Source organism: Patiria miniata, unplaced genomic scaffold (genome assembly GCF_015706575.1).
Source record: "Patiria miniata isolate m_02_andy unplaced genomic scaffold, ASM1570657v1 HiC_scaffold_3, whole genome shotgun sequence".
Lineage (NCBI taxonomy): Eukaryota > Metazoa > Echinodermata > Asteroidea > Valvatida > Asterinidae > Patiria > Patiria miniata.
In genome coordinates, this window is record NW_024037069.1 from 45,397,698 (window position 1) to 45,415,573 (window position 17,876).

At 38.4% G+C, this 17,876-nt stretch overlaps 1 protein-coding gene across 1 annotated transcript in view; it reads right to left on the reverse strand.

The window, feature by feature from the left end:
* Positions 1-17,876, reverse strand: part of LOC119737691 (myosin-3-like) — a 67,668-nt gene that overhangs the window by 43,577 nt on the left and 6,215 nt on the right. The window contains exon 2 of the mRNA XM_038212227.1: positions 1,124-1,288. Within this exon, the coding sequence (XP_038068155.1) occupies positions 1,124-1,288 (165 nt within the window). The remainder of the gene's footprint in view (positions 1-1,123; positions 1,289-17,876) is intronic.

The following is a 17,876-nucleotide window of genomic DNA, read 5'->3' on the forward strand; positions in this document are numbered from 1 at the left end:
AAACACCCTAACCCCTCTGCCATTCCAACATAATCCAACATTAGCAAAGTTTCTTACCACCAAAATCTACTGACTTGAACTGCTCACTGTTGGCCACTATAGGATTTTAGCATGGTTAGGGTAAAGTGAAAACTGACTTGAGATTTTGTTATTTTTTTCCGACTGCATGAACGTCAAATGAACCACAAAATACTATTCTTTTCTTTCTTTCGCTTGGCGCTGGATTTCACACATGCTTTGGAAGTGACTGGTTTAAGGCTTATACCCATTCAAAGACGGAGCAACCCTCAAATCAACAATGTGACAATTGTGTGCCGAACGTGAAATATGCCCAAATATTATCCTAGCATTATCCAATGGGATTTTAGCATTTCTGTGACACAATGGCCAAGTCCTGGGCCAGCACAATTTGAGAATTTTGACACGGCTCAGCTGACAGACAAGGCCAAGGGTTTGTCAGCACAAAATGCAAACAGAGAAAATGCAAACTTGTTTTCTCTTAAACAGTGCCACATTTTCATAAGGTGCTTATTAGGCAAAATAAAAGTATCCGGTTTCTGGTATGCGCGCGCGTCGCCGTAGCCATGCGCGTCGGCAAAATGAAAAAGGTTTTTTTTCAATGAAAGATGATGTCTCAAAACCGCCAAACTCACTGGTTTGATTGGAATTCTGCTGCTGCGCAATTTCAACGTGTTTTTAGATGGGGTTATGATCGAGAATAAGCTTTATGTGGCCTCTCTGGACTCCCATATATTTGCACTAAGTTTAGTCGGGCACCATTTGCAGTCATCAGCCGACATTTGAAGCAAAAAAGTCGGGTAAAAAAAAAAAAAAGCCGCGTCGCCGCACCACTTTTTGGACAAGCTCCATACCAGAAACCGGAGACTTTTTTTTTTTGGCCTTAGTCATTGATTTTTGAAAATGAAGAGCTATTTCAAACATCTACTTCTACATAATCCAGAAATGGACATGTAGATGTGTGCAAAAGCTTTTAATCTGCTTCCAGGAAAATTAGCAATTACTGAAACAATTGAGAGGAAAGTTATCTAAAAGAACAGTTTCTACCATGAATGGGCAAACAGCTCTGTTTGGGTGGGGGTGGGTAGCCCAAAATATGTTTCACCTTGCATTGGAGATGGCACAATGTGCGTGAATGCATTACAATTTGTCGTGGTGAGTGGCGGGCCTGTCGCCATTGTCTTGGCATTGAGGGCGTGCTTCAGTGTCATCATCTCCAAGCTCAGGTTCCGTAGCTGTTCACGCAGCAGCAAAACTTCGTCTGTGGTGGCTGTTAATAGGAAAAAAAGTAAAAGGATTAAGTAACAAATTGCACCACATAAATGACAGGAAATTACTTGCCACGTATGAAAAGAATTGAAGAAAAAAATACTTTGTTCTTTGTGGGACATAATACAACAACAGTTGGAAAAAAAGTCCATTGTGTTACTAAAATTCATCTAAACATTCTGGGTTTTTTTAAAAGTATTTACAAAACATGTACACGATGTACAAAGTTGGAATTGTGTCTGTCCTATTTTCATCTATTCTCACATGCTACATTCACACATTTTATTATGTTCCTTTCTTATCATAAAGCTATACTGAAGGGATACAGTAAAACTTTACAATCCTCAAAAGGCAGCAAAATTATGTTAATAAATTATTACGTCTTTAAAAAATCCAGAAGTCTCATTTGAACACCTTGAAAAATCATCTTCGCCACGATTGACAGACTTCGTAATCTCATGTCTCCAAATCCTACTCGCGGTTCTGAGCATTTTACTCAGAAAATCAATTTCTTGATAAGATAATCAACGGAGCTCTAAATGAATTAATATTATGCCCCAATGTTATCAGACAGGCACCAGGCTTTCCAGACTCAGCCACAAATCTATCAACTCTGACCATTTCTCTACAGACAAGGCCACTGCAACACTACAGACAGTCCTTAGTCTTATAGACGGCCCTTAATCTTATAAATAACCCCTCCTTCACAGCACTGGGCACTGAACTCAGCTCAGTGCTTGTCAACAAAAAGAAGACAAACTGAGAGATGCTCTTTCGTCAGCCTTCCGCTTTCATTCATTTCATAAATTCCACTCTAAGAGCAGGTGTTAATTGCTGGATCTGAATGAACGAAGGGAGTGAAAGGGGTGGATTGGGATGAGAGAGATAACGGGACCATTTTGAAAGAGAGGATATGATTTGTCTTTGAATGGGACATTGTTGTATCAGGAGTGTCATTTGTTAGGGTGGGGTGGGGTGGGATATGGGATGGGGCTAGTGGGCCTTAATGGGGAACAGTGGAGGATGAGAGGGGGGCTGGGGCCTTGCTGGGGGTGTGGATGGTTGATTTGCCTTAAGGGACTTGTCAAGGGGGAGGGGTGGTTCAGGCCCTACACACTCTCTGCATTCAGTACTAGTGTACAGTCTTTTTTGTCTTTCAGCTCTTTGTTTGAATGGCAAGGGTCTATTATGTGGTCAATAGTGGTCATTCATTGGTAGAGCTGACATTTTGACAACAACTCTGCCAATTTCAAATATTTAGCCCAAAACAAAGAAATTTCAGTGAATTTTTTTGTTCTTACTGTTTGTTAAACAAGCTGAGTCGGGGCGTCTGCCTTCACCTTAAGCCCCACTTTATGAAAATTATTTCTTCTTTCACTTCCCAAGTATTGGAACTCAATCAAAGAGACGTGGATCCTTTTGTTGCTGTTTCTGTCCTCCACAACGTAATGAGCAAAGATGTGAGCTGTAAACATACAATTTACAAAAATACGGGAGACGTCCCCTCCATCCACCAATGAGCAACGACGCCGCTTAATTATTTGACGCCAGTGAATCTGTTGTAAATAACAACTGTCCTTGAATTAAGAACTAATTGCACATCATTAGCACTGCACTGATTGTCGTTGTTACATCCTTTTATTTTTTCACCTAGTACGGGGCACCACTGTGGCTGAGGAGTGATGACGTTGATTTTCTTCATTTGCGCTTCAGTGGCAGATGCTTTGACCTCACGCTAGCAAACCTGTTTAATCGCATTAGCGCTTGTCTGTTACGCACTGCTGCCTGTATTGACAGGGTGGACAGTAGCGTGGTAAAAGGCCAGTGAAGGACAGAGCAAGAGGGACCATTTTGTTATGGTCCACAAAACTGGAAACTAGGGAGGTGGGAATGGAGATTTCAAATGAAAGTTTATGGTTAGAAGCTGACCACTATAATTTATAATTGTTTTGTTGAAATTGCCTGTGTTGAGTCCATTTTAATTGCAGGCAATAATACAAAGGTGATTTGAAATCTACAAAAGTACAAGGTTCTATAGACTGGACTGTGTCTAGGTCCTTGTTCCGGCCCAATTTTGGACCTGGACAAAATTCACTTCTGTTACAAAATAACGTTAAGTGGATAAAAATGTATTTGCACGATACAGACCATGCATTCAGGGACCATTAATTGACTATTCACTCAAAGAGAAGAACCTACATAAATTACAATTCATTCCCCCAAAGTGTTTATCTGTATGTTGTTTGTACTTTGAGCATTCCTCTGTTCCAAATACTCTCCAAATAAAAGAATAATAACCACTCAAAAACAGTTGTCAGCCATATGGCTCTTATTAAAGAGTGGTTGTTCACCATGGGCCATAGTGAAAACCACTATAAAATAGTGAAAACCACTATACATTGTAAAAGATGAAAACTTTACTCTTAAAGAATGACACTTCCGCTCTTAGAGCCATATGGCGGACAACTCTTTTTTCAAGTGGTTTTTCACTCTTTTACATTTAGAGAGTGCATTGTCAACTTACATTTATATATGTACATTATATGCCCTTATACATGTACAAAAAGACGTTTGCAGTTCGCCCTTCAATTTACAGGTCAAGAAGACTGTTATTCCCGAATGATAATTCCCAAGACGAGACCTCCTCCAGGTTTTGGCCTTCACACAAAGTCAATAAACCATAATTGCATTTTCTTTTCCATCTGTTGTGGTATATTTCATCTTCTTTTGTCTTTCTTAAAGGAGGGGATTGAAATCAACCATAAAGCTTCAGTGACTCAAAAGTGTGGCATGCCTCCTCGTAAAATTACTCATAACAAAATGTTGGGTTATGCACACACATTTGAACAGTCTGTCATCGGGGGCTTTCGGCAAACACTTGTTGGGGACCGCCAACCCCCATTTGGAGGATTTGGGAGAGATTGCGGGTGGATCTGGTTTATTTTGACAAGATTTAAATCCAGAGCCTTCAAAGAGAATGGGCAATGGTCTTACTACAACTTCTAAACAATTCCAGAAGTCGGGATAAAAGGGGGAAAATCTGCTTAGTAATAAAACAACAACCAATGTTGGGTCAGCCTTAAGTGAACATTGCTGTGAAAGGTAAAAAACAAACAAGAAAGCTTTTATTGAAATTTTAAACTTCAGTACAATAATAAAACTATTGAACAAAAATCAAGGAAGATGTATTGACGTTGGTAAGGGTTAGAGTTGTAACCATATGAAATGTAATTATGTAAAAAAAAAAAACCTCCCAAAACTGCCAATGATACTGTTGGACACATTGGATTTTGAACTGGAATTATTCCTTCACAATTTTGTTTTAGTGCAAAAAGATTTTGAGATTGTCAAACTTCACAGGATTCAGGAAGTTTGCAATGCTACTTGCTAGTTTGATTTTCTTTACAAAGTAAATAGTTGTTCTGTGCTTGGCACTATTCTGCAATTGGCCCAAATCATTGTTTGCGGTCAGTAACTCAGGAAATATAAATATAACTTTGACATACATGTAGAGTGCCCTGTAGAGATGAACTGGTCTAGTTTTACAGATTGGATTTTTGTCTAATTGCCCCAGTGAAGTCAGATAGCACTGACTAGACCAATGGCTAGACTATGGGGCAGACGTTCAATATCTCAGCAGTAGACAACGGCGTAGCTTGGCGTCCTGGCATTAGCTTCAACAGCGTAACCGGGAAACCGGTAATGGCCCACTTTTGAGTGGGGTATGTTCGTAAACACGTTTATCTTCTAAAGTCTATTTGGTATTGATTGGCCCCCTTAAACTCCTTCAATCTGCAGTGATCACTTCTCACAGGAATGTTAAAAAGAGAGCTTTACTTAGGCCTATTGAAAGCGACTGTTAAGTTGAAACAAGACACGCGCATGTATTTCTCAAAGGCTGATTGGGTCACAACAGAAATTCTAGATTACGGTTTTTTTCGAAACGATTTTAAGTGATGTTTTGTTCGGTCAAGCACAAAACATGTTATTCTTATCAAAAACATATTTTCTAACTGTTATCTCAAAGTAAACACTCTTTATCAAAGGTTTTGTTGACATGCTTGAAAATAAATTTAAAAAAAGGTGTCCCTGTGGTTACTTGTTTTCAAGGATTCTTATGACCTTTTGGCACTTTATACATTTGTATTTTCATAAACAATCTAAAAGATGCACTGTTATTTGTTGGTTGTTAGTATAATAAACAAGATAGCTTACAGCTTCATGTACGGTATTTGTAAAACGTAAATAAATTTGAGTGAAAAATGGTGTCATGTGTCATGTGTCCATGTACGTGTACAATACATACATGTAGGTGTGTTTAATAGCTCCATGGTTAAAAGAAGCTCATAAATGTTGGAAGTTAGCAACAACTTCAACACGTATCACGCTTGTACGGTAAGTTAAAAGCCATGGCAACAGCACATCCTCACTATAAACAAACTTAGGACTCTACTGAAGTATAATGTAGAAGTGTTTATAGGGTATAACACTGCCACATCAAAACAACCGCACAAATATTGACTTCTTTATGACTCTGGTGCGTGCAGAATTGGCAAAGTCTGCCACTCTCAGTCAGACCAAGACCATTATCATTGAAAACGTCAGCTGGGATCCACAGTCAAGTCTGGCCTGGATCCAGGTCTTAGATTTCAACCCTGAACATGAAATCGTTTCAGATTGGCAAGATCCCAATTAATTTCGATGGTGAAATAGCTAGGAAAGACTGCACAAGTCATTCCGAATAAACCTACAGTATAGTCACTAGAAAACTAATACATAAAATGTGTCTGTCTGAAAACAATTCTTTTTTAGTTTGACTCGACAAGTGCTTTTTGGGTTCTGTGTGACTTTTGAATACCAGTGTAAAACAAGTGTGTACCATCCTTTTCCAGTTCTGAGTTTTTGGTGCACCACTGCAAGCAACAAGTATAGACTTCATGTCCATTTTCTGGATGTTTACTGACATTTGACTATGACAGCAAGTTGCTAGGCCAGTGTTGTCGTAAGTACATGTAGCTCTAAATCCACTCTGTAAGCCTTTATTAATCCTGTTTGACATAGGAAGTGGTAGCTTGGCACAAGGCACAAGAAAGTCAACAACATTCTGAAGGCAATCAAGGAATGTCAGGTGTTGTACTGCTACAACACACTGACCAGTAAGGAGAGAGGGCTTTCTTTTTGGAAAATGCCCTCATTTACAAGATAAGTTTCAACATGCATGTAGGCATACATGTACATTGTATATATTTTTAAAATGAAATTTAAATTTAGACATACCGGTAGTGACGGGACAATAACTGTTCGACCTCAAAAGGTACTAAACGTCATTAGAAAACTGCAACAAAGGTTCAAATTTGAGCACTTCGCTAAAAATTGAGAGTATTAGAGACAAAATAGGACATTCGCAAAAAAAATATCAACTTTTACAATTAAATTGGCTTTTTTTGTGCGTACTAATTGCTTACTTACTATCTCATAAGGGAATGTTACTATTTTAGGCATTGGAGATTGAGGATGGGGGTTGGGTTTATTGGGGGGGGGGAGGGGGGGGGGGCTAAACCTGTGACAGAGAAAGGGCAAAGTAATAGTATCTTAAGTCCCACTCAGGGATTAAAGTTTCCTGCCTTTATTCTGACAAAAGTTTGTTGTTATCGAGCAAGATGTTTGCTTTTATTCCGATCGATGACAAAATGCCAGAACAAATCGTATCGATCCTAGCAACTGATACTCATAGTGTGTTGTTCTCATTACATAAGTAACACCTGCATCAGGGCTCACTAATCACGACCCCAATCAAGGACTCTTCAACCCCTATCATGACCAGCCCCTGACAATTAATGTGATTAAACAAAGAGTTGTGAAGCCAGTACTTCAGGACTGAGATTTGTTTGTACTGGGCCAAAGGTGGTCTGAACATAGAGCAGCAGGGGTTGTGGATGCATGGGCAGTGTTTGACACTGTGGATTAATGAACAGACGGAATATTTTTGGGCAGTGTACCTGCTGGGATCTGACAGAAAATTAATTAAATTATTGATATTTGAGTAGGGGTTGGGTAGGACGGTGTCAAACAGTCTAAATCCCAACTGAGGCCTGAGCAGAAGTTGACAGAGTACCAGTTAACAGCAATAAACATAACATGACAATTGGTTGGTAATTGTTTTTTCTCCTAAGCAAATCTCTTCTCTTTAGCAGAACTCTTTGCTTACAATGTAGTGACGTCCATCAAATTGGCCCCGATCCATGTTGGTATGTACAATTCGGTTGTTGTAACTTGTACACGGTTGCATCATAAACTGCTGAGCTAAATACTGTAAATCACGGAACATTACTCGTGAATTGGATTTTTTTTTTTCACTTTAGAATTTTTTTAACCCTTCTCCATTTATTGCAAACCGTTTTCTGATTATATCAACTCTGGGCATATCACTCAGCATGCATCTTAGTCTGAATCAACATAATTTCATCCTGCAATCTCCTGGTTGCCCTGGTCAGCGCAATCTGTCCCCCTTATTATCCACGGTTTTTGTAGGTCCAAGATTTCATTTGATTAAAGCTTAGAACTTGGTGTCAAACGGAACACCAGGCATGCCCTGCAGATGCCTGCATGCTGACAATATGGTAAGACGTCCTGCTATGACCTTACCTCAATTTCACATACATTTCCTCTGCAAGGCCACCATATTGCGTTAATAATTCATAGGCCATTTGTTTGGTACATGTACATAAGAAATTAATAAAATGTATTGTTTTCTTCTGAGTTGGAAACTCTGAGCAGGCAGCGATTTTTTTGGGAAGACTACAGGTCTGTGAATCTTTTAATTGGAGGTATGAGGAACAAATGATGTATAGAAAGTTCTCATTTAGCAACCATGATGAATACATGTATGTAGAATGTGTATAGGTCTTCAATTTGCTGTTGCCCCAATATTTTGTAATACAATTTCTCCCAAACTAAAAAGAAAACCAAATTTTTAAACAATATTCCAAACCCTTGCAAACTTAATTTATTATTCAAAAAATACCAAATGGGATTAATTGCAGTTAAGTTGATAATTGTCATGTCTATAAGATGCTTCAATGTCGTAGCATCTAGGGTAATTGTACCAATTTTAACTACAGTGCATCAGAACAAGGGAGCAATGAATAGTGTTTTTTTTTTTATTTCATTTTGGCTGTCACTTTGAACCAGAAACGTCTGATACGCTTTTGTTCCAGACAAAATGTCTGCGACATGATCCCAATATGTCTGCAACATAAACCTGTTGTCCTTACAAGTTACATTTTAGACATTCTGTCATTAAACCTCAAAATATCTGAAAAGCCTATTAAGAAACAGGCCTGTTAGTCATCTGGAAATGTCTGAACCTTTAACATGGCCAGTTTCTTGATAGGCTTACATTTCAGATATTTTGAGGTTAACCGAATGTTTGAACCTAGGTGGTTTCTACAGGTTTACAACAAATGTCTGAAATAGTGACCTAATATCTGAAATGTAATCGCAGTTGTTCATGCTTCAGACATTTTGTCCAGAACAAAAGCGTTGCAGACATTTCTGTTTCATAGTGTGACCGTAGACATAGAGCAAGGAACTTTGCTCTTTGGTGTAACAATGCCTTCATGGTTCACAGACACAATAGACCTTATAATAAATATAGGAAAAGCAAACAATCTAACAACACAAAAACTCATAAAGGATGCACTGAAATTTGCCGAATGAGCACGGTCATAATTCCAAATCAATCAGGATATTTCTATTAACACAGTTACATTAATCAATTTCACAGCCTGACCCATAAAACGGTGTCAGGTCAAATTAAGGTTCACTGACTTCCAAGCAATTATCTTGTTGTGTCAGGAACAAAAACACAAATTAGATGTCAATTAACGGTCAATTGTCAATTAGATTGACATCAGTTGGGAACAATGTGCACATGGCTGAAAGTTGCAGTGTCATTTTTAGGGTCTCATCTTACATGGAAGGGGCCATAGAACCATCTGTATATTACAGGTCTTGTTGCTAAGATGCATCCTCACTTCTTCAAAATCCTGCAACTGCCTCCATGTTAAACTTGGATTCAGCCTCAATCCTCCAAAGTCGTTTGATATTTCTTGAATTTGTTCAGTGGAGGGGTGACCACTGCCTCAATTCTTCCATATCCTCCAACTCACTTTTTAAGACAATGAAGCAGTACAGATGATACAGGGGTTTGGCCTTTGTTTTAAAGCCAATGGTGCTTGGTCATCCGTGACTGAAGAGATGCAAATAAGATATCAACAAAAAGCTAATGAACTACCGGTACTCTTTAAGATGGAGCTACTTTGACAGTGTTCAAGTTGATAACTTTTACATGCATGTGTAAACCCATTACTTTTGGATTACCTTTATTTTGATACACCCCTGTATACACCATGATCAAATCCTCACTAGATAATACGGACAAACAAAAGGGACAATTAGGTCTGTTGTGCATCTTAGAAAAAATAAGATACAATGCACATTTCTCTGATCCCCTTACACACCAATGCACAATGGCATGGGGAATATTCTAAAGAAAAGCAACAGTTTTCTCTACCAAGCCCTGAAAAACTGAACAGTCAGGTTGTTTTGAATTCTAGAATTCCGTTTTCTTACCCAAATTGCAACACTGAATAATTGTATTTAGGCCTCGTCAATAAACTGGGTTTTCTGCCAAGGCGCAGCATGCATTCATATTATCCAATTGGGGTTAATAATTTGACCAAGGATTCACGCCAGGGGTGCTGGAGGCCGTGTTATTAAGGTCACAGCTGGTGGCCTGCGGGAAGCAATGGGCTACTGAGTGTTGGCATCTCTGTCAAACTGCCGGGAATGAAGCCCTGCTTGAATATAGACTTTGCCTACCTTATTTAGTTCACTGTGCCATTTGTTTGATAATGGAATTAAATTAACTGGGCTGATATACCTACATGTACATGTATGACTACATAGCAATTGATGGGCGTGTTGTCAGATTCATAAGTTTTGGCAACGTGAGGCAAAATTATTTTTATTCAAAGGCGCATTTTCTATGAACTTAGAAAATTATATCATTATGTCATTTCTTTTTTTCAAGCAAAGTCAAAAACGACCCCCATCCCCACCATGACCCCCACCTCCACCCCAACCCCCACCCCCAACCCTAGAGATAGGAATTCCACTGTAGGCTTACTACGGAAAAAGAGTTAAAGCAAATACTAAATGTTTGAAATATTGGATAATGGTTGGATAATGGATATCAAAAACTCAAAGTCATACATGTAAAAAGTGATTTCGATCATGTGCCTAAAATTGAATGGAAAAATGTAATGGAGGGATATAAAAAAAAGTGATGCGAGCTACTCACTGACAGAAGTGACCCAAAGTATGCATTTGTGTAAAATAACTTAGGAGGGTCTGACATTTCAATTCCAGCAGAATATTTGTCAAAGGAAGAAAAATAAGTGTTTACAGGATTTATATTTCTATTAAAAAGTCTACAATAACCAAAGAGACTGATTGTAGAGTGGGCTTAACATTATTCAAACCATTTCCATACCCAAACAGCAAAGTATTCTCAGTTTCTCACTATCACTCCATGAGTCCATATGCCTAGATTCTTTTAAACTAACGTTCCCCGTGAGGTAAAAGCCTTCCATCTCACAAAAGTCTTGTGGGAAACAAACTGTAAATTTCGAAGGACAGTGGGATTAGTATATTTACACTGTTCTTTTGCTGCAATTTCTTGCACCCTTTATGTATTTCATTCCAGGGTTGGAGTTTAAAAGGAAAAATGGTCTCCGATATCTCCGGAATAAAAGACTTGTCATAAAACCCTCTTGAAAATAATCCCTACTTGCTGGACCAACATCAAACACAGACAAATTCTTTTAGAAGGTTGTCTCCTAAAAAAAACCTTGAACAAAAACTCCTGTACAACTGATAGATGTATAAAGAAGACGCAAGCCTGTGCTTGGGGTTGTGAGTACCTAAACTGAAGCACGGTTTGACAGTAATCTGGGGGGGGGGGTGGAGAATGGGAGGTATCTATACTCCCTCGAGGTAAGAAACAGTGGATCTAATCCTAATCCTTGGGACAAAACTAAAAAAATCTCAACAAAGAATGACCACCATGGGGTCCACTTTGAATGTCCAGTGGGAAGACTAGTAGGCAGTGGATGCCGATGCTGAAGGATTTTACGATGGGAACAAAAAATGAACGGGAAAGAAATGGGACTTAATACACATTTTACAAAGAATTTAGAAGAAATGTAGAAAACACTACTCAAGAACATCAATTTCATTTTCTGACTATCCCCATTAAAAAATTATGTTGACAAAAAAAATGAAGTTGCTCTTTGAATTTGAAAGCCTTGTCTGCATGTGAAGCGTTAGTAATGAATGACTAACAATGCTTTCAAGCTGATCAGCATGTTCTGCCAAGATTTCCTGAAAGCATTCATGTTCGGAAAGATGGAAACATTAAAAGGGTGCATTTAAATGGGTGTGAAAACCATTTCAGTGCATCAAGGTCGATGCCTGGTCAAAGAAATCAATGCAGAATCATGAAATACATGTATTTCATGTATTTGTACGGGTTGGGGAAAATTGCTGAACATTTCTCGCTTTATGGATGAAAGCTGAGCTGAGAATGTAACAACAAAAATGAAGATCATATCATTGCTTTTTTTTCTGCCAGACAAAGCAGTGATCTTCCAATTTCAATTTTTCAGATCCCAGGATATTTTAAAACACAACTACTCATCATGGCAGAACCAAGCCACACATTCAAATCACTTTTCTCTCTAGCCCTTTTCACCCTAAAAATGCTACATACATGTATTCTTGTCAATCTTGTGGTACTATGGCAGTTTGTGATGAATGATAAGGTGACATGCATCAACTTACAAAAATGTAGTTTAGGGCAAGGCATTTTTGCTAAGAGTTTTGAATCCTCCAAAACCAACCATTGGCAAGAAGTTAACCCAATGCACTTTCAAGGGGTATCATTTGCTCCATATGACAAAGGAAAAATTGCATGGCCCTATAAATTTCAAAATTGCGTCAAATCCTCCAAACCTCCGGCTGGATTGTGAAGGATTTGAGAGGGTTACAAGAGCTGAATAGTCACACTTGACCGAAATTGTAGGTCGCATAGCACCCTCAACAAGTGGCAAACAGAGCCAATAGAGTAAGGAGAAGTAAGCATCAAGATGAGAAACTTGATGCTGTGGGAGGACAGCATCAGTCCTGATCCACCTGCTTCATTCTTCCTCAGCCTAGTAATCTGACATGGATCGCAAGGTGCACACACTTTGGTTTCAACCTTTAGTCCCCAATGGCATGATTTTCACACAAGTTTGCCCATTCAAAAGTGCACGAGATGAAAGCGAGTTGAAAATTGTGAAAACTAAGAAATTGGGTGCATGTGACACTTTTACATACATGTCTTTGGACAATGGTCAACAACACGTCTGCAAGAATTGACAACGTAATACAACCTTCAATGTAAATGATCGCATTTCTCGTATTTAGTGTAAATGATCTCAACTTAATGTCAGTGTGCATGTAACTTGAATCATACATGTGAACTTGCTGAAAATTTGTCGGTATGGAGTTACAAACTAAATTAAATTGTAGGTGTAGGCCCTACTGACTACTGAAATAAAAGCAGTGTTTCCAGAACAAAATTTTGTAAAAATTTGGAGAAATACCTACCAACTGATGTATCGAGATTTGTGAATGGATCTTAAACTCTGAAGAACAAGACAACACTATTTTTATTTGAACCAAAGTATTTTCCCACATAAATGAATCTCTACTTTAAGATCAACCTGATGGAAATGAAAAGACCCTTCTTTCATCAATCGTCATGCATGTGCAGCTTGCCCTGCTTTAATAATCCGACACCACGTTAGAAAACCCGAGGAGGGATTTTCACAGCTTTGCCTGGGACACCTTTAAGCTCACCCCTTGGCCAAATCAATTCGCAATCGTCTCATCCGATACCATCAACATCCTCCTCAAGAATCTCTCCTCTGCTCTTCCTCTCCCTCAGCCCTCAGGATGTTGTCCTTTCTCTCCAAGGAGGAGTATTACGAGATATGTTAGGAAACCTTGGCTGGAGATTGGTAAGGAGTATAATCCAGTCTTATTTCTTGTTTCTCCCAGCAGGTTTTTTTGTAAGACCCACTCACTGACTTTCCAGTCACAAAAAACTGTCTTATGTCAGATCTTTTTCCAATTTTGATTAGCGAGTTCTCCTCCCCTTAAATCCGCCCTAAGGGGAAAGCAGCCGATGTAAACCTAAATGAGGAGTTAGACCAGCATTCATTCCTGTATGACACAACTCATGCAAGGTTTTTGCCTCATCACTTCCAATTCCGATTCGTATTTGGTTTGTTAAAGACTTACGCATAAGCCTGTGACGAGTCTCACCGTGCTCTGATAAGGAAGACAGTGAAGTGCTATAGAAGTCATATGTGGGGATAAAAATAGAGTAACAGGTTTTGAACTGGAGAAAAAGAAGAGGATTTAGTAGGATAGGATTTTTTTACGAGGGATCTTCCAAATACAAGGTGCATGTATGGGTAATTGTGTTGAGATCTTTTGCAAGTCAGAAAACAGATAGTAAACATGATGCAGTCCCAAGAACTCAATATCTTTTAACTTAAAATAACTTGCCACGTTTTTAAATTAAAAGCACTGTAGCTTAACAAAATATTGTCAACAGCTATTTGAAAATTGACACTTATCCTCAAGAATATCCTAACATGTACAATGTATGTACCAGTATACTGAACATCTCTGACTTGTGACAGAACCGCCTATTGTTGTGAAACAGATTATCTCCTGACGATGCATCAGAAATCTCTTAAGTCGTTTGTTATACAACACAGCAGACCATTTGCTACAGTTTAATTCAGCGTCTGCTAGTAAGCCTGGTATTCAAAATCAACCCTAACCTACGCAGTACGTCTGTTTAGTAATCGCAGTCTTTGAATGCTGATTGAAATGTGGGATGTCAGACAAAAAAAAATAATAGCCTTGGTAGGCCTAGTACAAAATATCAGATGTAATCTCCTTTACCTGAAATTCAAAAAGGACAGTTCTTAGGATAAGCTCCTAAGTAGCTCTGGCATAATGTCTTCGTTGGCTAAATATTGTGATAACTCTGGCCAATGTGCAACAGTTACAACCATCAGGATTAGGTCTGTTTTATTTCCTCTTTCATTGGTGATCACAGATTTCCAAGAAGTGAGTCTTCAGTCATGAAAGAAACTTTCACAATGCTCATGGGGACTGGATAACAAACAAACCAAGCTAACTAAGGCCTTTTCATGCTACTATCTTCCCTACCCATGCTGGAATCAATGCAGATCCACCCCAAGCCAAACTGAGTATCATCGAATATTAAGGAGTAGGCAAGGCCTACCATTCACACTCGTATTGGATCAGCTGTAGATGTCAGATTTCTTCCCCGGTAGCCGGGTAGAACCTCTCAAGCCAGGTCCTGACCAGAGTTGGATTTTACCCATGTAGAGCGTTGGACCCGTGTAAAGATGGATTCTTACTAGTGTGAAAGGGGTTCTCGAAATCTCTGTGTTGGATCCGCGTCCAAGTTAACATGGAGATTTGGGACAGTACGAAAGGCCCAACATGTACACGTACAGAGTATACTGCAAACCCTTGTAAACATTCAAAGATTTGTTATGAGGGAGGCTAATTTATAAGTTGTACAGGTCATGTTTGAAATTTGCTTTCTTAAGAGTGATTTTTAGTCATTGCTAAAGTAGCTGCTTACAGCTATATAGAATGCAATAATAAAAACTGAAATGCCTGGGCGATTTTGTCAGGAAACTCCCTGAATTTTCAAAACTAATCTTAATTGTATCCCAGTGTGCAGGAACCTAGCAGCAAATTCTCTGTAATAGCAAAGTTTGTTCAGTGAGTTCGAGTAAATTAAAACTATTAAAAGCACTGCTTTAAAAAAAACCCCTGATTTTCTTGATGTTGTACCGTATGGTTTCTGAAGTGCATAACTTATAAGTGGACATCACATCGCCCTTCAGAAAACAATAACCTCTCCCTCCCCAGATATTTGCATTTAGCCTTGAGGTACCCTTTACATTTAGGTCTATACTACAGTACAGATCTCATTGAGCGAAGGATATTCATCACAATATCAATCACTAAGGCACAAACCCATTCAAATCTTATTACATCATGGAGTGGTTATAAGATGGCCATGAAGTATATGGTTATAACAATGGTGCATTCATTCAGTGTAATACTTGTATCCCATCTCCTGCATATTGTGTAAGTCACATGCTGCCTACATGTGGGGCTGTACTTACCGGTAATACATGTATCTGAATATTAGATCAGCCACAAAATCTGGTTAAATTGTCAAATGGTACACTTTTCTCAAAAAGTGATTTGAGAGTTTCAATAGGAAAAATTAGCTCAAATTTCTTCTTTAAAATTGTTACTAAATGCCAAAGTTATGACAAAAGAATGGCCACACACCACCACTCCTAATACTATACATACATGAAAAGAAAAACACTGAAGTTGTTTCCAGAAATCTATCATTGACCTATCACATTTCCACAGATTGACGCTCACAAATGTCAAGGGACCACACAGGGAAAAGAACAATGTTCAAGGGAGCTACTCTAGACTCTGACTTTGTTGAAACTCAGCAAAGGTGATGACAGATAAAAAGGGCCATAGAAGGGGCTTTGCACTTTGAAGGGAATCTGGAAAATTAAACAGTTGATTCGGTCAAGAAATATTTATTGCTGTCAGGACAAAACTCTAAAAGCTGGAATTTTAGATAATTGTTTTCAGTTTCGGTAGGATGTTTACAGTTTTTATACTCAGCGTGAAACTAATTTGCCTTCTATCAAAAGTTAGACTAGAAGGCGTACTTGATAGCAAAGCAATGAGGAGTTTTGAGATGGTACTGGGTATCCTTCAAGTTTTTTTGCAGTTCTTAATGGAATGGGTCAACTGATCTAGACAAACAGAGCTACTTGTAAGTTTAAAACAGATTTTAACTTTCCTAAGATGGAATTTTGCGTAGGGGAGATGTAAATCAATATTAGGTTTTGCCCTTCACCGACATATAAACACTGTATACTCAGTGTGTTACTTCCCGAGTGGAATATTGAGATTTTAACTTATGCAACCACATACATACATGTACAAATGTATGAATTTGCACTACGAGAGATACCGGAACATGGTGCTATAATGAAAAGAAAAGCTTGTACACGTATCACAATTTGGACCCCAGTAGCACTACTGTACATAAAAAGAGACGAAAGTACACACAAGAGGCCCCCTTCAATGGAGAAACCATGATGCGCGTTCTCAGTGATGCATTTGCTATAAATGCTGATAAAATGACTTGACCCAGATAATTTGTAAATTTATATAAATATGTAAGAAGATGTGCATGCGGGTATATTTATTTCGTTCAATCAAGTAGTAGAGCCTACCGGTATGACCACTGTTGACCAGGATTATATCAGTGACAACTTTTTTTCAGAATAAGCATCGATGAATGAAAACATAAATTTGTGCCAAGTTGTCCTTTCAGTCAAAATCAATCAAGTGACTGTTTTCTAGATAAGTCACAATGTTTGCTTGAAATATGATCTGACTGTTGGTGACTAGCAATAGGCATGGTATGAGATGAGGATTGATTTTTTTGACTGTCTGTGACTGTTGATGTGTTCAGATAGCAGGAGGGTTACTGGTTATCAGACCCTAAACCAAGCATTAAATACTTGCATGTGATGTAATGCATAGATGACAATGTAACCATGGCAACCTCATGACCATGGCAACCTCACCAAACTGAATACACTCTTTTACAATGTACATGTACTGCGCTCTCTGACAGGAATGGAACACTAGGCAAACAAAAGAACAATTGTGTCTTTACACAACCAACTTCAAAGCGAGAAGTACAAGCTAAAGAAAATTACAATTTCCCATAGAGCAATAGCAAATGTTACCGGTACATCCTCCAAGGAACGATAAAAACATGTCGTAGGCCTACATGTAGGCAAGATGAACAGGATTTATTGCCAATGAGCTTGTATTACCAAGCGAAGGTCACAGTTTACCAAAAGACAAGTGCAAGCAATCTCCAAGAGAATTGGTTTTTCTAGCCAAATTTATGACTTTCTCTTGTAAAAACTGACAAGAAAAAGTTTCCTCCATGTTTAAAATCACAGTTGATTTTAAATTTTCCCATGTCAGACCAGATACTTTTAATAATAATAATAATAATAGCGCTTTCCATCGTATCAACGATCTCAAGCGCTTTTCAATTTTTTAAATGTGTTAATTTGAATCTTACTTTTGGTTCACTTTATCTCTCCTTTTCGAAAAGTAGAAAGTGGGAACAAATTTTTGGCTGCAATCTTATACCAAGACGTAGCTATCCTATCCCTACGTATATATTTTCAAGAAGTGGAGGTTCAAATTCAACATGAAAAGTGTTCTTCTAGGCACATGTGCTCTCGTTTTGAGGAGTTTCAATTCATACACATGTATATATATGTACATGTATGTTA